This window comes from Galeopterus variegatus, unplaced genomic scaffold, assembly GCF_000696425.1.
Source record: "Galeopterus variegatus unplaced genomic scaffold, G_variegatus-3.0.2 Scaffold427, whole genome shotgun sequence".
Lineage (NCBI taxonomy): Eukaryota > Metazoa > Chordata > Mammalia > Dermoptera > Cynocephalidae > Galeopterus > Galeopterus variegatus.
This window is the reverse complement of record NW_007726538.1, coordinates 594741-616950: the sequence shown is the minus strand read 5'-3', so window position 1 is coordinate 616950 and position 22210 is coordinate 594741. Positions and strand designations below refer to the sequence as shown.

Below are 22210 nucleotides of genomic sequence, written 5' to 3'. Positions count from 1 at the left end.
CTTGCTCCACTGTGTTGCTGAAGATTCTTTAGTGGGCTCTTGAGCCCTTTCAGGGCTCTTTTGGTTTGTGGATAGCTGTCTATATTGGGATTTTGCAGGAGGATGAAGGCTTAAATCTCCTAGTCCACCATCTTGGTGACATCACTCCCTCAACCTATGTAGTTTTTAAACCTATGGAATGTATCCTTCTGAATATTATTTTTTTCACTCAACATTATACTTTTGATATCTCTTTTTTTAATGCATATAGTTTCAAAAGTCTAACAAAATCAAGTTTGCTGGTCTGGGGGATTCAGGAAGTACCTTGACTTTTAAAAACTCTTTATTTTGAAAATTTTAAATATGTACAAAGTAAACAGAACAGTATAAAGAATCCCCATGTACTACATTATCCAGCTTCAATGACTATTATTACTTTGTCACTCTTCTTTCACCTATATCTCCTACTACTTGCTATATACCTATATCACTATGTATACATTTATATTATAAATACATGTTTTATATATATATTTATCCTCTTACACTCACCCTATGACAATGAAAATGATGATGATGATGTTTACAATTTTTGAGATAAAATTAATGTACCTTAAAATGCACAAATATTACGTATACATTTCTGACAAATGGGTACACACTTTTATCATGATGTCACTCATGTGTCATCACTGTTCACTTGAGAACAGGAAGTAAGAGAGTGAATACATAATATGCACAGCATCAAACTTATAGGTAAGATTTCTGGCAGTATTTGATGTTTAATTTCAACACAATATTTCAACAGAAACATTATAATAGAATTCTGTAAGGTCCTTCTTTGCCCTTAGATGATAGCCTACACTGATGGGAGGGATAAGAAACATTAAAATAAAAAAGAAATGCAGCTATGCCTGTTAAAATGGGTTTATGCTTAGAAATACACAGCAGTAAAAATATATCCATGTCTTGGTCAGAAGAAATAACACTCTTTATTGAACACATTGCAACTCAGAAGTGTTTCCAATAGATTTCCATGAAGCTATATGAATGAGCAGCTAGAAGCAAGTAAAAGGGGAGTGAGCAAACATTTCCTGTGTGAGGGCTTCAAGAGGGGAGATTAGGTGGGACCAGAGAAGAGCTTGGAGGCAGGTGGTTATTCCTGTTGTTCTGATTTCCTGTCCCATCCGCACCACACCTTTCCCCCAACCATGACCAATGAACTACTTGTGATTTTTCCTTTCCCTAAAATACTCCTACTCTAGTAGGAAATTGACATGTGCTTGAATTGCTGATGTCTCTGCTTGGGAGACCTTATGAAAGTCTGAAACTGAGAACCCCTTTTGCCTGCCTACTCATATGTTTTAGCTACTTCAGAGGTTGCAATAGTTGCTTCAGATGTTCACAATAGTTCACCAATGACTTGTCCTAAACTTCCAGTTCAGAGAAGATAACCAGCTGGAAGGTCCATTCAGTGTTCTGTGTTTTCCACAGCTATTGAATTCAAGAGATGTAACTATCCATAGGTACAAGCTTTATCCAAACCCCAGGTGTCTTTTTATTATCTCTAGTTTGATATAGGTAGCATCAATTGGGCTGCTTTCAAAATTCTTAGTTCCTTGAAGATGAAAAGTAAAACATTGTCGTGGCCAAATTTCCTCTGAAGTATTTTAAGATGTGAAATTGTCGAGTATCTCAGAACCCATATTGGGTTTCTCACACATCTTTTTTCAAAATCACCTTGGTGGCTAAAATTGATGCTACCTTCAGCTCAAGTTAAATCTTCATCAGAAGTAAATTAATGGTGTGGGAATGGTGGGAAAAGAAGGAAAACAGTCATCTGTATTCCTCAAAGCCTGACCATATTACCCTGACATTATCTTGACAGCTTTTCATATGCCTCCCTTATCACATTTCAATGTCTACCAATATCTCTAACCCATTGACTTTCACATATATTAAACAGCTACTTCCTTACCATTTTTTGAAACCTTCACTAATCTACCATCCTAGATTTCCAGTCCTTCCCAGGATGCAATTTCATGTTAACACATCCTGAACTCTGTTCTCCTGATACCAAATTACATGTCTAAACCAACTCAGGGTCAGGGTCTACCTCTGCCTCACGTGCAGACAGAGAAGATCCACAGAATGCTGTTGACTGCAGATGAAGTCCACCAAGAAAAAAACTAACCAAGGTTAGCACTTCATCATTCAATCCCATGACACTTATGGATTGAGAAATTGTGGACCAGAAATGTCATCCAAACCTCAGACTCAGTGACGTCATTGAGTCCTTATCAGTGGGATATAGATTTCCAGTTGCTTTTATCAATGGTCATAATGCATTTGTGCTGCCCCAGCCACACTTCTTATTGTCATCAGAGAAACAACACATTAAAATAAACTAGCCTGCAAGGGGATCCCAATGGTCCCTGGAGTGGGGGTGGCGGGTTAGCTGCCCCAAACAATCCAGTAGCTGAGCCCTGGCAGCTATTCTTGGGTGTCTACTGTCAGAGGCATTTGAGTCAGCTCCATTCCCTCATGAAGATTGTTCTATTTTTGCCTGCTTCTTATTTTCTAGACCTCTCTCACTGCCCCTTGCCCCCAGCCACTCAGGCCTCCTAGTGTACCTGCAACCCAGGTACTGCTCCAGTCATCAGAAATCCCAGGACTGACCCAAAGTTACCAACAGAAAAATCAGCAAAGATACTAGTCAGCCCTGAAGAAAATACTAGAAACTTCTGTCTGGGAATTGGACAGTTGGTGGTATGCAGAGTATTCCTGACATCTTCTGTGGTATCCACAAGTCCAAACATAAGGGAGCATTTCCAACCCTCTCACAGAATAGACACACTTCAAGGCCAAGAGACACTGCAATGCCTGAGAGTAACAGGTTTTATTTAATAATATTTTCCCAGCAAGAGCTTCTTTCTTTCCCAGAATGGTGGAGCAGAAAAAGAATCTGGGTTCTGGCTAGTGTCTTTAGAATACCTCATTTGAACATTCATTTATTAAAATTGTTGAAGTCTATAAAATATATTATGAGTTTCATTCAGGTGGGTCATATTTAGATTATATTGGTTGTGGATTATTTTTGCAATCTGAGTCTGTTCCTTCCCCATCCTCTTCTAACCCATGTCTTTCTAACCCCACCCTAGGACACTTCCTATGGCTCTGAGACTGGAAATATGTGATAATTTTTAAAATTACTTTTGATTTTGACTTTGTCACTTGAAAAGAATCCTGCTAGGAATACCAAACACCAAGGTTTTAGTACAAATTACAATTACCAGATGAAAAACTTTAGGTAAATCACAAAGGGCCTCTATCTTCTCAACTGTAATGGGGGCTTAGATGAGACAATTTCAAAGGGTCTTCCTTCCCTCTTTAACATTTTTGACTATTACTTCAGTATTTGTCATTAAAACTGCTTTGAGTAGCTTATGGGCACTGCTATAGTCTTTACAAAGTGTAATAGGTACCACACCATAAATGAACCTTCAATATTACCACAAACACAAACTGAGTTGGGTGGAATACCATATAAACTTGATTTATTTGTAATTTTAGAACTTGATACATTATTTTTGTTTTAACTGGGAGAACAGTTCTCTCATTTATTTTTTTCCTTTTTTGTCTTTTTTTTGTGTCCGGCAACGGATCGCAACCCTCAGTGTCACGCCCGTACCGGACCGGGACCAGCAACGGGATCGCAACCCTCGGTGTCGCACCCGCACCTCGCTCAGCCAGTGAGCGGGAACCGGTCTGTATGTGGGATCCGAACCCTCGGCGGGAGTGCCACCGCGCTCTCAAGCGGCGCACTGTAGCAGTGTGCCACCGGGCCGGCCCAGTTCTCTCATTTAAATATGAATTTAAAACATTTAAAACACTTAGGTACTGCAATGTCATAAACTGCATTTTTGCTATTATAAAGTGATTTCCAAGAAGGATCTTTCTGCTGCAGAGAATTTCTGGACCCATATTTATATCTTTAACTATGACCTACACTACACATACAACTAGAGGAGTGTTGTATGTGTAGTGTTCTTATCCTCTTAATATGCTTCCTTATATTTATTTCCTCATTCTTCTTGTAATATTATAAAAATTTTGGATGATTATAAGCTAGCTGAACAAAGACTGGATAAGGGTCAGTTTGGAAATGTCAGATGTCTAGTTGGTAATACAGGCTTCATAATAATAATGTGTATATAAGAATAAAACTAACATAATGACTAAGAAATAAATTAAGAGCATCATAGCAGAAATGTTTGTACTTTCAATAAAAAGGGTACTGTACTAACAAGAGGGGAAAAGCTTTAGATAATCAGCAACACATTCAAGGACAATTGGAAGATGTTTTAATTTTTAATTTGTAATTGCACCACAAAGCCATTATTTTAATAGTTCTGTTTTGACTTTTGCCTCACTAATACCACAGATCTAAAGGAGCCCCACCCCCATTTTCCCAATCATTCTCTTAACCTCCTGTGTTGTTCTCAATGAAGCATGTGTCACCATCAGAAATGATCTTGTTTATCTGTTGCCCTCCACAGTTCTTCCACCCCTCACTAGAACATATTCCTCTGCCAGGATGTAGGGGCCTAGGCTACTCATTCACTGATGTAGCTCCCAGACCTACAACAGTGCCTGGCAAATAACAGGTATTAATAAATATCTTTGGAATTAGTGTATTATATGTAGAATTTGCATCTGGAGAAATAGGTGTACATAGGAGTATTTTATGAGTAGAGGTCCTAATGAGTCTAAATAATGAGTCCTAATCAAACTCCCCCTCCTTCCCACCTCTCTTGCAACTATGTCCTGAGTCACTATTTGAATGTTGTTACCTTTTCTCTTTCACAGCTGTTCTTTGCATGCTACAAATGAGTCAAGGCCTAAACTTTTCTAGGCCCTTTAGAGCACAGACACTGGAGCCAAACTGTTTAGATTCAAATCCAAGCTCTGCCCTTGTATGACCCTGGGCAAGTAATTTAACCTTCCTGTGCTTCAGTTTCCACCTTCACAATGTGATGCATGCCTCATGGAATTGCTGAGATGATTACAAGAATACATATGAAACACTCAGAACAGTGTCAGCCACAGTAAGTGCAATATATGTGTTAGTCATTAATATTAGTTATTTTCTGTCATGTGGGAAGAAGACACAATTGACAAATCCAAATAATAGGAGCATCTGTGGGAGACAAATGTGATATGAAAAGCAGGACATTTGCTTCCAGAAATCCAAAACATATAATTTATTAATTTTATACTTAGATATCTGTAAAGCACACAGAGGTACAGGAAATCTGAAAGTTGTTTGGATTACCTTCATGATTTTGTGTTGAATGTTATAAATTTTATTTTTAAATAGCTCAACAAAACTCATGTTGCATTTTAATATCTTAAAATAAAATCTGTTATATCAAAATCTCAAACATTTTAAAAAATTATAAAAACCATGATTCAAGCCAATAATTCCGTGCTTTCAGATTTGGTGAGTAAGCATAATTTCATTTGTCTATGAAGAATTTACTCTGTTCCCTTCTGGCTTTTTCAAGGCTTTCAAAAGTGATCATTTCTCCTGGCAGCTGCAACTTACTCTTTTCTCTTTCCAGTATGTCCTCAGCTTCACCTTAAATAAAGTACAGAAATATACAAGGTGACAAAGGGGCCATCAGCATTTTGTGAGAAGGCCTAATTGCTATATTTCCAGTGACAAGCTGTAACACTTAGTGGAGCCATGTTTCCAAATCTCACAGTTAAACATTTCACCCATTTTCCTCAGGAGAAGTAATGTAACTCTCAGGTGAAAAAGTGACGAATTCTGAAAATTCATAGACAAATCAGATGCTAAAGATTTTTTTTTTTACAGAAGACAGCATTTTAAAACACAGAGGAGAAAGAACACTAAGATAAGTAATTTTTTTTTTCCTTAACAAAGTCAGTATGATCACAGTTAATTGTGTTTGGAGAGGTTTGGTGGAAAAACCACATACAGATCTTTCTATTACCCTTTAATACATCATAAGTGACAAGAGAAAAAATAAAGTTTACTATAAATTCCAGTTTTTCAAGAAAACAAATCTTTGACCTAAAATCACTTGTAAATACCCAAAATAATATTAAATGTTGTTTAGTCTGTATACATACATACACACACATATATACATTTTTATAAATAATTTCTCTTTCCAACAACAGCTAGCAATGCAGTAATTTCTTGGTCCCAGTGACATTTGCCACATTTTATTGTTGAAGACTAATTAACAAAATTATTTTTTAAGTTATAATAACACATTGTTGACATTCCATAAATCTGCTCTGAAAGTGAAGGCTAATGCTTTCTATAAGTACTCCTCTTTTAACACACTAAATTGTACCTCAAACCCAACAGAGCAGGCTATAATTTTCAAGTTATAAGAATATTTTGACCATCTGCAAACATCTTCTTTTTTTGCCTCAGTTGAAATCATTATAAAATTATATGTAATTAGGTGGGCCATTAATGACAGATTAGGTGTTTTCCACATGAGAGTGCCTTGCATGTGATATATTTTCGGTATATGTTTACAGAATGGCTGATGATAAATTCAGTCAAATAGGGATTGTATATTTAGGGTCATCACTATTAACAAGGAAAAACCTATAGCCTAAACTTTCTAATGTAGTAAGTTTCCTGACGGATTCTACAGTTTTGGGAGTTTTATTACAGGAAATTCCCACAACATGCTTGAAAGTATAAAATTTTATATTCTGTAGATGCTGATGGATTTGTAATAAAATTACTTCCCAAAAATATAGTCAATCTTTCCTAGAAAATAAACTTTAGTAATATGTTCAAATGAATGCTTTGTAATAGAGTTGACATTTTTTAATTCTATATATTAATTTTTAGCAGGCACTGAGAATTCTAATCTCCACAAAAACAATGAGACATAGTTGAGCTCAGACTAATCAATTCTTAAGCAGATGAGTAAAGTGAAACTGAGCAGGTTGTTGAAATGAGTTTAACATTAGTAAATCAACTGTATACAGTTAGTTTCCAGCTTAAAATGGGTTTGTACTACAAAAGTTAATTTGTAGATCAGTGTTTTAGAACATAGAATACATTTTCCTATAATAATAATAATACTGTAAATAAATTTCTAGGTCATCAACCAAAAAACTGTTTAGCCCACAATATAGCTGAACCAATATTACTGATATCAGAAATACCTGACCCCAAGTGGATATTTTAACATAGTGTTTATGTGAAAGATGAATTTCCACTTTCAAATGGGATTTTTTTTTGGCGGTGGGGGCAGGAGGAGCAGGTGGCTGATATGGGGATCCAAATCCTTGACCATGCTCTAACCAACTGAGCTACCTGGCCAGCCCTCAAATGGGAATTTTTAAGAACATATGATCCCTCTGTGTCCCTAGGCCTGGGAATGACATGTTCTAGTCCCTATTCCCAATATCTGGAGAGAGGTCTGCACCATCTCCTTTCCCATACCAAACCAGTCCCCACAGAGGTCCCTCAGGGATGATAAGCCCATCAGCCAGGAGAGGACAAGATAGCAAAGATGAAGGCCTGGGAAACCACTGTTTCCAATATGATCTGGGTTGAAGGCTTGAGAAACAGGGACATAGGGATCCTCATGAGAGTTTAGCTCCCAGAAAAGTGGTAGGAATTTGGAAGACATGGATATCTTAAACTAAGAGACAACTCTCATCTCCCTGAGACAGAAAGAGCTTCTGTGGCAGTAGTGCCATCTTCCAGGTCAATAAGAGCCAGGATTCTGTGACAGCAGTGTTATGATGGTGAATATTTAACAACCAGCTCTCTGGGGGAAAAAAGTACCTAAATTTATTATGTATATAAGTTTTGTATAAATTTTACTAATATAAAATATTTATAGCACATAACAAAACATACAATACTTTAAATCTTAAATTCCATATGGTGAATTGATTCTCATAGGATGCTTTCATTGATCTTTGCTGTTCTGGAATCCATAGCCAATCTATGAAGTTGATGAGACAGTATAACTCCAACACGAATGATGGCTGGTCTTTTCATTCATATTAATGAGTAGGACTAAAGTAAAACAATGATGACATATAAGAGGTCTTCAAAAAATTCATGGAAAGATTCGTATTACCTTTTAATTCAATTTTTCCACGAACTTTTTGAAGTATCCTCGTATGTTGGGCCTTCACTTGTTTGAGAATGATGTGAAAGACAACTCTGCTGAATAGGATAATAGTTTTTAAATACTGAAAAATATTTCCTCAAATTTTTATGCTACTCACAATATAATGGCTACAGACACAACACACTTTTAAGCTAAATCTGCATTATTAGCATTTTCTTCACCAATTTCTAAAGTCTGGATCATGGGTTGGCAAACTTTCTTAAAGGGTCAGACAGTAAATGTTTTAGGTTCATGGGGTCTTACATCTTTCTTTTAGTGACTCAGCTCTGTCCTGGTAATGGGAAAGCAGACAGACATAAACAATACACAGATGAATGGGCATGGCTGTGTTCCAATAAAACTTTAAGAAACAGGTGACTGGCCCACAGGCCATAGTTTGCCAACTCCTGGTCTGGACAGTCAACAAAATAAGAAGTCAAGCCCTGATTTGGCATTTGCAGATTTCCATGGTTTAAATTTAAATTTTTCCATAAATTTAAATAATAAATTTAAGTACATTTTTCCTTAAAAAGTTGGTTATTAAATATTCACCAGAATACCCACCATGACCATCTTCAAGCTACCAGTGAGATGTCACTAAAGTTGAAATTGTAGCTGTATTTTGTTGTGTCTGTATATTGTATCTACATTTCTATCATACAGCTACAATTTGATATAAATAGACTGAAAGTATAGATACTGTAATAGTAAAATAGTTAGAAATGGATGAGTTCTGAGTATTTATTACCTTTGTTTTTAATATAACTTAATAATATTTAATTATAATCTACTTAATTATAACTTTACATATCAACTTTTCATAGAATATAAATGACTGTGTCTAACAACCAGCTTATAAAATTCCTGAAAATCTAACAACTGGTTCTTGTGAGCTGGTCTGAGCTGGCTCCAGCATACCAATGTGTGAGATGGAGCAGAAATGTTGGTTATCAGAGGCTTGGAGAGAGGGTCTTGTTGGAATCTTCATAAGTCAAGGGGTCATAAGAAGAGAACCCTTAAATAAGAAAATGAATCAGGAAATAGAAACTCTGGTTTATCAAAGACTTACTTTTCATTCTTTGTAAAAGGTTTCCATAGCCCAAGTCATACTGGTAGGAGAAGATAAAGCTTAACGGAACAATAGGGAGGAGGAAGGCTGGCTTCTTTCTTTTTATTGCTCTAAGCCAAGAACAAAAAAGAACCAATATCAAAAACAAAACAAAACAAAAACCTGTAAATACACATCTCTATACTTGAAGGAAAACATTTTACCTGCTTTTTGGAAGACTATCCTCTATTTCAGAAATTACTTAATTCATTGGAGTCTTCTATGGAAATAAAATTTTCTTACCCAATACCCCTCACCAGATTCTGCAGTGTTTGAGGGCAGAGTCTATGACTTGCTCATCTTTATTTGACATTGAGGCTCAGATTCCTCATTTTAAAATGGGTAAGGATTGATATCTACCACTTAGGGATTGTAAAGATAAACTTGTACAGGCCTCCTATCTCAGTGTCAAGTCAATTCTCTCTTTAACTTATAAAGTGGAGAAAAGGACAGAATAAATATAAGAAACTAAAGGTAGAATTAACTATTACCACCGTGATTCTACAGAATTACCCCCAAGGACTAAACTACAAGAGGTAACTTTGTTTACATATACACTATCTAGACCAAAGTCCTATCTTGGTCAACTTAATGTAATAATATGATAATGGTAAAGACAAAAAGAATAAATTATTTATGAAAATTTTAAAGTAAATAGCAAACATACCCCGCTGTCAAGGAGATGGTTGCAATGCCAAAAAAAGTTCCAAAATATTTGAGGAATTCCCGAGACCAAGCAACCTGCATGGCCATTTGTCTTTCCCTCATTTCATTCTGCATTATCAGCTGCCTTTCCAGCTGAGGACAAAACAAAAGACAAAGCATGGTTATTTGTCTTTTGAATCTGAACACAGAGTTAATAATCTGCTTTTCCAGTGGATTTTCATTCTTCAATTGCTTTGATTCTTGTTTTATTATTATTTCAATAGACTTTGACTAAAGTCTCTCTGGACAGCCAACCCCAACTGTTATCTTGGCAGTGAAATCTTCCTGGAATATAACAGAATAGATACCAATATTCTGTTTCTGCCTCCTGACGTATTTGCAGCATGTGGTCTAGAGCTTCTAGCCAAGCCTCAAATACATGTCCAGTTTTTCCATTACACGTGAGGAAATATCTGTGGGTCTTTAAACACAGATGCATCTTATTGGCCTTTGTTATTACCACTTGCACTGAAGTCATTTTGCTTTCCAAATCCGTCCAACTTCAAACTGAAATTCATTTGTAGTATCAGGTCCATATCACATCATGATATATAGTAGAGGGGTGCTATCTTGAGATATCAATAGAGATTTTTCTTTGCTACATTTTTCCTGTTGCCTCAGCCCTTTGCCACTTTAGTCAGTGCCTTTCACTACTTTGGAGCAGAAGGCAAATACAGCCCAGAACACAGAAGGAGACTGAGACTGAATTTCTGAATGGATTTTTAGAAAATACATGGGGGCGGGGATGGCAGGTGCTGGTCAGTTAGCTCACTCAGTAGGGCATGGTGCTGATAACACCAAGATCAAGAGTTCAGATCTGCATACCAGCCAGATGCCAAAAAAAGAAAAAAAGAAAATCCATAGGAGAGGCAACAGTCTAAAAGCCCAAGCCCATTTTTTGAAGAGAGTCAGATTCTTGAGAGAGAAAAGTATTGTGGCTCTTAAATTTTAAAGTCTTGGCACTGAATATCAGCAAAGCTAGAGAGCATCAAGCATAGAATTCATGATACAAATGTTAAGATGGGGAAGAAAGACTAATAATGTGACTCAGTTTCCCTTCCATGACCTCTTTCTACCATCGGAAGGAACTGAGAGAAGAGAATGAGAGTTTAGATATAAAGATGGGGCTCAGCTCCTTGGCCCCTCTTGGCATTTGAAGCCCTGGGGGATGTGATGAAAACCCCAGATAGGCCTTGGGAATACCCAGACAGAAAAGACTTGTGGCCCTGCCTCCTGTTGAGAAGGCAGCTATTGCAGAGTAGAAATTGTTGCAGGGCAGATCTAGGCACAGAGTAGGCCTGAGAAAGCCCACTTAAGTCTTCCACGGCTTACCAGGGGTGTGAAGAAAGTCTGCAAGATTCTCATGTCACCTGGAGAGGGGCACAGAAGGAAGCTGAAAATTGAAAGCAGGTGTTACCAAAGTCAAAAACCCTAGGATCAGGGAACCCCATAAAAGACATTTGAGTAGTGAACATAAGCCAGCGACTGGGTGGGGAAGGTGACTGGATCTGCGAAGATCAGCAGTACGGAGATGATGGCCAAGCCATCTGGAACATGGTCAAACACCATCAGAGCAAATCACCTAGCACCGCCCAGGTTCATCAAACAGAAAACAGCAGAAAAGCCTCCTCCAACAAGATGTGCCTTCCCTAATGCCTGTGCCGCCTAAGATCACCTGGACCCAAACCTAGATCATTCCAAGGAAAAAATGAACAGAGAAAGGGAGAGAGTGAAGCTGAATTCAACTACTTACTCCCAAAGAAATGAGTTTTAAACCCAAAGTAATAAGTCACTTATCAATATTAAATCTGCCATCGCCAGTAGAAATTGAGGTTAATTTTGAGTTCAGTTAGAGAGTAAACAATAAGTTGTGTTTTTGCATACACGATTACTTAGTGTGTGAAATTCACCCTTGCTACATTACATATTCGCAAAATTTACATGATAATTCATAATATCCCCCAAAGTGATCTAAATGCAGCAATTAATCATTTGTGTCTTTATCAAGAGGCATGGATCCAAACAAGACACAGAGGAGCCCAAAATCAGTGTTTCTAAACATTGGCTGCACATTGTGAGCACCTGGGGAGCTTTTCAAAGTCACAGTGTCCAGACTCATCCCAGACTGATTAAACCAGGTGGGACCAATTAAATCAGAATTTGGAGGTAGGATTGGGCATCAGTATTTTTTTTTCCAAAATGACAATAAATCATTTAATTTTATGACATATCTGGTGTTAGCATTTGTAGTTCAATAGAACATATGTTAACTCCCTAAGAAAACCTCAATGATGCTGTATCTGTCACCTCTTTCTGCACTGGGAAGTAGTGCACAAGTTATTACCTCAAAAACAGTTGTTCCCATCTCCTGAGGCACTAGCATTTTTTAAGCATTTCCAGGTAGTTCCAGTGTGCAGTAAGGATTGAGAACCACTACCTGAGATGAAAGAAGTCACAGCCTACATTTTTTTTCCACCAAAAATCAAGGTGAGGTAGTTTGAAAGTGGATCCCCTGGGAACTCTCAAAATATTGTAGGCAGAGGGCTATTTAAGGGCAGTGGAATTAATCTGATGGTACTGTTGTGGTGGATACATGACACCCTGCATTTGTCAAAACCCATAAAAATTTACAGTGCAGAGTGAAACTTAATGTAAACAAATTTTACGAATCAGCCAAGAGGTCAGGGGATGCATAAGATGAAGTGCAGACTGTAACAAAATAATCTGATTGCATTACAAATGTGTGACATAACCTCGCTGAAGGGCATGGAGGAAAGGGACTTATCTAACTAACTTTGGAAAATGGCATTTTGACTGGAAACTGTAAAACTAAAGACAGAAAGAGCTGTAGGTAAACACTACTCTAGTTGGTAAAGCTGTTTCTCACAGGGTAAAGGTTAACAATTTTGAATCTGCCTAACATGTCTACTGGAGATGAACAAACAAGTAAATTGATGGCAGATGGTGGGAGCCAGGTTTCTAACTATTAGAGAGAGAAGTTACAAACAAGCAAGGGGAAAAGATTAGAATGAACTGGTACTAGAGTAGAGTCAATGACATCAGTATGAACTCATGTTTAGCTTAATATAGATACAGATGGGCAAAGATAAATTCATAGATATGCATGCATGCACATGTTATGTAAGTACATACATGTTACTAACGTGTAAGTACATACATTTCCTAGCTTTGTCCACTGAGAGGGCAGAGAGGTGATGCCAGCCTCTTGTAAACAAGCACACCCAGCACCCAGACCATGTTTTCCAATACTACTACTCTCCAATAAAGGGAAGCAGGGCTCCTTGGAGAAATGGCTGACCTGGGACTGAGGACAGGAATTATAAAAAATGAGTCTAGGGCATCTTGTTATGCCAGAAAGCCAAAAATGCTCAAAAAACATATAACGGAGTATATCAAAGGGACACAGGAGCCTATGCCAGTGAGTTCTCAATGACCAAAGCTGGAAAAATTTGATCAGCAAAATAAATAACAATATTGGATAATAACCCAAACTACAAAATAAATATCCATGAGTCCATACTAAGATAAGTGGAGAAGAGACAAATATCCGGTACAGAAGAATTACAAATCATTTATGTACATACTCCTCCACCCCTCTTCAGAGATGGAACTTAACTCCTCACCACTTGGTTGTGGGCTTTCCTTAGTTACTTGCTTCCAATGAGTAGAGTATGAAAGGGCAGGGGGAGGGAGAGGGAAGCTAAAGAGACAAGAAGACTAAAGGTAATGTGGCATCCTGGATGGGATTCTGGGACAGAAGAAGAACATTTGAGAAAAATTAATGAAATCTGAATATGAAATTTATTGACTAGTAATGCACAAATGTTAGTTTCTTAGTTGTGATAAATGTACCAAGGTAATGTAAGACGTTAACAGTAGAGTATATTGAGTGTAGGGTATCCAAGGAACTTTATACATCTTTTCTGTAAATCTAAAACTATTCTCAAATTGAAGTTTATTTTAAAATATGGTTATAAGCAAATCTTATATTCTGGATCTCTGCTCTCCTACTAAGAATAGAGGCAATTATCTCAATATATAATAGACAAATTGTAAAAATCAGCACGACTGTGTATCTGCAATAAACTCTGAAACTAGAGTTTAACAAAATCCATGCAGACCCTCTCCATGAGCAAAAAATCTTGATGAAGGATATCACTGAGCTGTGTGTTAGTTATCAATTAAATTTTTTTAATTATCCCATACCTCATAAAATTATGTTTAAAGTCACAAGTTAGGTCCATATATGTTTTAAAAATCAAATCAATAAACTTGGCCACCAAATTTTCAATAGCCATAAAGGGATAATTATATTAAGGCAACTATTGATTTACCAATAATAGACATCCTTTAACTAAATGTGCATTCATTTTCACCTTTCTCTTCCAAATACTGATGCTAATAACAACTAATGAAAGCAAAACATGTACAGTAAGTTCTCTTAACAGTTTTTAACCCAAATCATAAATATGAAATTATTTATCCTACATTAAAAGAATTATAGACCTTTTTATAATAATAATTTTCTTATCTCTGTTTCTTTTGATATTGCTTTATAGAACAATTTGAAATTAAAATGTTCCTGATTATGATTTCACACTCTGATAATCTCACAGGCTTATCTGATGCTAGTTTAACAATTAGAGAACCACAATTAATTTTAAAGAGAACATGATACAAGGGAGCTAGCTTATTAGAAATAATTGTACATAGTAAGAGTAATCATTCTAAGTAAACATTCTAACCATCTGCATAAAACTGCTGCTCTTTCCTGTGTATTTTCATTCTTCAATTTCTTTGTTTAAAAAATATTAAGGACAGCTACAAAATTACTGACCTCAGTAATTTGCCAATCTTTTGAGTTTCCAGAGAGGCAATTATGTAAAGGTCCACAGACCACTTAATACAATTTTCCTCTTATTAAAATATTAAAATGATTAAATATCATTTAAATGCAGAAAACAATCACACGAAGGCAGCAATGACATTGTCCTACAAATCATCCTCACTGCAGTTTTAATTTTGTTTTAATTGAAGCCTTCCTTATTTTTGAGTAATAATTAGGCCACCCCTGAGAAAAAAATCAGTTTACTTTTGTGGTTTTAGTTTCTAATGGTCTTTTAACTTACACATAATATATTCACATGTGAAAGAAAAGTTGTCTTTTCATTTGCTTAATTGGGCAACACCAAAAAGTTATTCTATATGTCCTGCCACAAAGCAGGATTTTTTTTTTTTTTTTGGATCAGAAATTAGAATATTTTATATTTGCCTATGCCTTTGTTAAATTATTAGAGACATTATTACTTCCTTTTAAACCAAAGGCAAAATTGTTTCAGATAAAACAAAATATAAACAAACATTTTTCAAATAAAGCAGCCATAATGAAGGCTGTGATAAGTGGCATTTAACCTTAACTTGCTCCACAGATATTTTATTTATTTTTTTTTAAAGATTTAGAAACATTTTTTATTGTTTTTTGAAATATCTTGCCTAATTTGCAAAGGCATTTTTAATGGGCACCCTTCTGCACGATGAGTGAATGAGATGAGAACTGTGTATACTGATTGTGTGGCTAAAACTCCACTCCACTGTTCCCTTTCCTAGAATGGCTAATGAGCCACCATCAAAATGATTAAAAAAATAAAACAAAATAAAATAGGTGTATTTCAAAGCCATCAGGTAGTTATTCTTAAGACTTTCATTTGAATTAAATGACAAAGCAACAGACCAAAAAACAACAACAACAAAAACACAACCAACCAAACAAAACTACTACTCAGGTCTATTCAGGGTCCATTTCCTTCCCTGATTTTAGTTCACTCTGGATTATCTGAAAGATTATTATTATTTTTGGATTATGAAAGCTAGTAGTTCTCAAACTTTACCACACTTAAAAGTCCATCTAAAGCCTGTTAGAAATGTAGATTCCTGAGCTCCACCTTCAGGTATTCTGATCCAATTGACCTGAAGTAGGGCCCAGGAATATGCATTTTAACAGACACTTTGAGAAGCCTTGATCCAAATACTTTAAAGACTTTTTTCAGCTATTGCCTAAAACTCCATCCATTGGGAAATCTTGTTGCCTTACTGACCAAGAATGGGCATAGAGCTGCAACTGAGATCAACAATTCTGCTATTTTCCATCGATGATTGACATTTTGTGGCTCTGCCTGTAAAGTAATGGCCACACTTACGAATAATGGGTATGATATTTTAGAAATCATTTAATGTATTTTTTATGCCCCTTAAATCGAGATACCATATGGCTCCCCATCCTTTTAATCAATAAGTTTCAGTGCTTCAAGGGTAGGGTAGTCACCGGCTAGAACACCAAAGTCATCACTCAGCTTTGACTGTCAAATGAAGCCTTTTATGTCCTGTATCCCCAGGGAGAAAGTGCTGTTGAAAGCTAGGCTGCATCAAGAAAGAAAAGGAATTCCTAAATTTCTGAAGTTCCCTTTATGAAGCTCTCTATATCATTTATTTCTAATCTTATTGGATTCTTATTAGAGAATGAGGTCTGTAAAATCTCTACTTTTCATATTTTTTTGAGGTTTTTCTTTGCAGCCAAGTACATGATTTTGTAATATGTCTCTCCTTCAATGGATGTCAAGTTCTTCAGCTATTAAAACAAGTGAGTTGATTGTAATGGTCAGTTCCTCTGTGTCTGTATTCTTTGTCTCCTAGATCTCACTTATTTGAAAGAAGTGCGTTAGACTCTCCCACTCTGTATTTTATTTGTCCTTTTTGAATATTGAATATTCTTTTTAAAAAATTTTTTATTGGTTACAAATATTCACGAGATACAAAGCTGAATGTCACCCCTCGTGCCCAAGATGTGAAGGCCAGATCCACAGTGGCAGCATGCACCTTACCACAAATTATGTTTGTACCCCATGTCCCCTACCCCATTATTCCCCACATCCCTCCCTCTCCCCCTTCCCCCCCACTCTGCTTTGTTTCCACAGATATTTTAAACGCTCAATGTCCATTAAGTAATTTAGGAAGAATCTGGATGAGAAAAATGAGTAGGAAATTGAAGCCTTTTTTTTACTGTCATTTTTTACTAATGATATAAAATAATTGAATGTAAACAGAATTCTAGTATTATTTAGAGCTGTAAAAGCTTGCTGACAGCATCTTGCTATATATGATCCAATAAAGATTACAATATAATTATATCCATTCTTACTCTCAGATGTAAACATCTTCTTATAAACAATAAGGTTGCCATAAGCAAAACTAAGACTTTCTGTTTGGCAAAAACCTTTTATATTAAGTTATAGATTTTGAAATATTTGGACTTTTTTCAACAAGATCATAAGATGCCAACAAGTTGAGCACATGCAGAGCCTGGGAAGGAAACAATGAAAGACCATGAGCTTCTCAACCATTATCTAAAATTCTCTAAAGCCATAGCTCCTTACAGTGTCTGGTATGTTATGAGAACTGTTAACTGAAGTTGAAGACAGTTCCAGAACTTAAGTAAAAACAATGATATTTTCATTTATCCTGGATTTCCTTATTTTAAAGAATACACATTTCTTAGTTTGATAATTAATTTTCCACTATGTCAGTCCTAACAGTACACAAAGCTAATACTTCTACTGTCCAATACTTGGACCTAAGAATTGTAGAACCAAGATATGCTTCAAAAGAATAAATTCAGAAAATCCTTCAGAAACTGAAGGATGCTTGTTTCTACTTTACTGTGGCAGCTGATACCTCAATAAAAATAATAACATGGCTTACCATGTGCTGTGTTAAGTACTATACATAGTAACTAGACTTTCTCCCCAAATCCTATGTATTAGTCAGTGAGTTACAGACGAGTGTACTCTAACCAGTAGTTTAAACAGAAAAATAATTATTGCAGGGCATTTGGCAGCTTCAAAATTTCTGGAGGAGCCATGGAAGTAAGTTTGCCTCCTACATTATATAGAACAACACAGCCAGGAGAAATGTTCAGCCAGAACATGAGACATTCCTAGGGGAACCCCACAGCTTCTGCCTCCTGACACAGATGATCAGGACCAAATACTGAAACTCCACCTCCAAGATCTCCAAAATACCAGTCACCTCCACTACAGTGCTTACAAGAAGATCCAATGTCTTCTAGAAGCTTTACACCTCCCACTTTCACCTCCCAAGTCTCCTTCAGGGGTGCCTACTTGGCAGAACCAGGCCAGATGTGAAACTCAGCTGCAAGGGGGTCTGGCAAATTTGCGCTTGGCTTTCCAGACTCTTGTGTGTAGGCAGGCATGCTATAAGGGAATTAGAATGAAATGGAAGTTGATTAATCCAATCAGTATTACCTGCCACCAAAGGTATCATCACAGTTTACTGTTGAAGAAACTGAGAATCAGAGTTTGAGTGATTTGCTCTGTGGTCACAGTTATTAAGCGGAAGATCTAAGATTCAAACCCAGGCCTGCCTGTTCCAAAGCCCAGCCTTGCAGTCTACTATAAGTAAATGTGTAATAATCAAGTCAATACGGAAAATAGGGGTGGAGTGGACAGAAAGCCTTTAGCTTTCTATATAATTAATACAAGAATTTTACAAGACAAACATAATGGACTCTAAATTGACCTGCAGTGCAGACTAACCTGAATTATTGTTAATGTCTCTTTGAAAGAGCCTGTACACTCACTGCCTCCAATTTCTCACCAGCATTTCATGTCCCCCATCCCCTGTAGTGTGATTTTAGTGACCACCACTCTCTGAAACGAAGCCTTCCAAGGCCCCTGCGATCTTTTTCCTTTCCATATCTAATTCCTCAGAGAACTAACTGGGAGCAAGCACAACATCCAAATAATGACCATGTCCTGCAGACTCAACATTCTAAATATTTCTTGAGGTCCAGCCTTCTTTACCTTGCTGCACGAGTGTGGGTTTGGGGCTCTAAGCCAAGGACCCTGGGAGAGATTAGGCCCAGGCTTTGGCTCTATAAAAACTTAGGGTCTGTGCTCAGTGCAGGTGTGGAATAGGAAGCTAGGAAGTTCTGAAAGATAAGGTCTTGTTCCCTTCCCATAACTGCTACACAAACGAGAAAGATAACTCCTAGGAATAGCCAGACGGGGTCCTTCTTCAAACTCTACATTTGTTCACTTCCCCCAAAATTTCCTTCTCAGACATTTTCTCCTCTTGGTCTTCTCAGTTCCTGGTAATGTCATCACCTTCCAGGCTTCAACTGCCACGTCTTGCTGATGACTTCTGAACCTAAATCTCCATCTTAGAAGAACTCTTTTCAGTGGTAGATTCCTATCTCCAGCTGCCTTCTGGACATCTCCACTGGGAGAGGGATTGCCAAACCTTACCAAAATGTCTCTGCATTTCTTGTTGAACCCAGTCTCCTTCCTGCTGTCCCTGCTCCAGTTCAGATCATCATTACCCAGTAGAAGAACCACTAAAATTATCAGCAACTTGCGCTCTCTGTTCTTGGTTTCCTCTCCCTCTAATCCACTTTTTACACTCCTGCCAGATTCCTCTCTCTAGAATTGATCCAATATTACTTTCCTTAAAAACTTTCAGTGGTTCTTTAACTCCTGGATGTGACATGGCCTTTAAAAATCCTGTCCTAGGGCTGGCCCGGTGGCGCACTGCTACAGTGCGCTGCTTGGGAGCGCGGCGGCGCTCCCGCCGAGGGTTCGGATCCCACATACAGACTTGTTGCGATCCCGTTGCCGGTCCCGGTCCGGTACGGGCGCGACACTGAGGGTTGCGATCTGTTGCCAGACACGAAAAAAGACAAAAAGGAAAAAAATAAAAATAAAAAATAAAAATCCTGTCCTAATTCACCTCTCCACCTGCATGTCCTGCCAGTCTTCCCCTTGACCAAGCCTCCAATCCTCACCAAGGCCACTCACTCTCCTTTCCACACCTTTTTGCTTACAGAAAAAGCACAGACTGTAGAGTTGTAGGACTTGGGTTTAAATTCTACTTCTGTCATGTGATTGTGGTCAAGGCCCCAATTTTAAACAAGATTTAAGTTAGAAATTTCTTTTTAAAAACTGATTTTAATACACAAATAGAAGATTGTGGAAAGAATTTATTATTAAGTTTTCATTTCTGGGAAATAATTCTTCCAACATTTATGTTCCCATATAGTCTCAAAAATAATATATTATGTCATTATTACTAGAAAATAGCCATTAATTCCTGAAAAGGAAAAACAATTATTTTATTTTGTCATATTCTGATTTATATTTGTATGGGTCTAAGAGTTCTATAGAAAGGTCAGCATGACTCAGTCATAACCAATAAATATTAGATTTGCTGCTGTTTAATTCCTGTAGTGACACTCATTCCCTCTTCAATACAGTGTAAAATAAGAACCCAAACTAAATAGCCACAGATAGGAAAGGAGGTAAAATTGAGAAGTATAAACATAAATGTAATTAAAATTCTATACCACAAAACTTTCTTTTGTAATCCACATGCAAGCTAAGATATGAAGTATTGAAAGCAATAATGGTTCAGTATCAGCCCCGTGTGTGTGGAGTTTAGAGGCAGACAGAAAAGACAATGTGGTAGAAAGGAAGATGCTTGAGCTTTCAGGAATGACCCTGGCATCACTGGCTTTCAGTCTAGAAGAAGACCATCAGTATCTTTATCACATATCAAATAGAAAATTATTTCATTTCCTTTGGTTATATACCCAGTAGTGGGAAGAGATACCTGTACTGCCATGGTCACTATAGCACTATGCACAATAACCAACAGATGGAATCAACCTAAGTGCCCATTAACAGATGAAGCCAATTTTAAAACTGTGGTGTATATATATATACAATGGAATACTATTCAGCTATTAAAAAAATGAAATCTGTCATTTGCAGCAACATGGATGGAACTGGAGACCATCATGTTAAGTGAAGTAAGCCAGGCACAGAAAGACCAATACCACATGATCTCACTCATATGTGGAATCTAAAAAAAAAAAAAAAAGTGGTTCTCATAGAAATAGAGAGAGTAGAATAATGGTTACCAGAGGCTGGAAGGGAAAGGGGAATGAGGGGGAGGGGAAGAGGTAGATTAATGGGTACAAAGATACAGGTACATAGGAAGAATAAGTTCTGGTGTTCTAGGCTGACTAGAGCCAATAATGTTAAATTGTGTATTTCAAAATAGCTAGAAAAGAGGATCTAGACATTACTCACCACAAAGAAAAGATAAAAGTTCAGGTGATAAGAATGCTGTCTACCCTAAGCGAATCATTGCACAATATATGCATGTATTGAAACAACACACTGTACCCCACAAATATGTACAACTAAAAATTTTTAAAAACAGAAAATGAATTTCAGATGAATCAAAGCCCTAAATGCACCAAATGAAATGTAAATATAAGTAAAATTTGGAAACTGCCATATAACCTTAAGGAAGCAAAGACCTTTTTCAAGAAATGCGGGAAACATGAAAGATTGACAAAGGTTATTACACATTAAATATGCAAAACTCACCACTTCACAGCCATTAGGATGACTATTATCCAAAACAATCAAACAAAACACCATAAAATATAATAAAATAAAAACAAAAGCAGAAAATAACCACTGTTGGCAAGGACGTGCTGGTGGGGATGTAAAATGATGCAGACACTATGGAAAATGGTATGGCGATTCCTCAAAAAATTAAACATAGAACTAACAGATAATCCAGCAATTACACTTCTAGGTACATACCAAAAAGCAATGAATGCAGGAAATTGAACACATTTTTGTACACCCATGTTTATAAAAGCATTACAGTAGCCAAAAGGTGGAAGCAACCCAAGTATGGATCAATGTATGACTGACTGGATAAACAAAATATGGCATAAACATATGATGGGATATTATCCAGCCTTAAAAATCCTGACACATGGTGTGACATGGATAAACCTTGAAGACATTATGCTAAGTGAAATAAATCATCACAAAAAACCAAATATGATATAATTTTACCTACATGAAGTACCTAGAGTAGTCAAATTCATAGAGACAGAAAGTGGAATAGTGGTTTCCAGGGGCTGGGGAGAGAGAGGAATTGGTGTTCAGTGGATACAGTTTCCGCTGGGGAAGGTGAAAGCGTTCTGGAGATGGGCGGTGGTGATGGTTTCACAGGGCAGCACAAGGGACAGACACAGTGAAGGGGCTGAATGTGGGCCTTGCAACCAGACTGCCTGCGTTTGCCTCCTGACACCACCACTTATTAGCTTTGGCAAGTC

At 37.0% G+C, this 22210-nt stretch overlaps 1 protein-coding gene across 3 annotated transcripts in view; it reads right to left on the bottom strand.

Annotated features, from left to right (window-relative positions):
- Positions 1-5214: 5214 nt before the first annotated feature.
- Positions 5215-22210, bottom strand: part of PLGRKT (plasminogen receptor, C-terminal lysine transmembrane protein) — a 53908-nt gene continuing 36912 nt past the window's right edge. For all 3 annotated transcript variants that reach the window (XM_008568640.1, XM_008568641.1, XM_008568642.1), the window contains 3 exons: positions 9941-10071; positions 9235-9344; positions 5215-5620 (listed from right to left, as the gene is read on the bottom strand). In XM_008568640.1, coding sequence (XP_008566862.1) covers positions 5499-5620; positions 9235-9344; positions 9941-10071 — 363 coding nt within the window. In that variant the 3' untranslated portion in view covers positions 5215-5498. The remainder of the gene's footprint in view (positions 5621-9234; positions 9345-9940; positions 10072-22210) is intronic.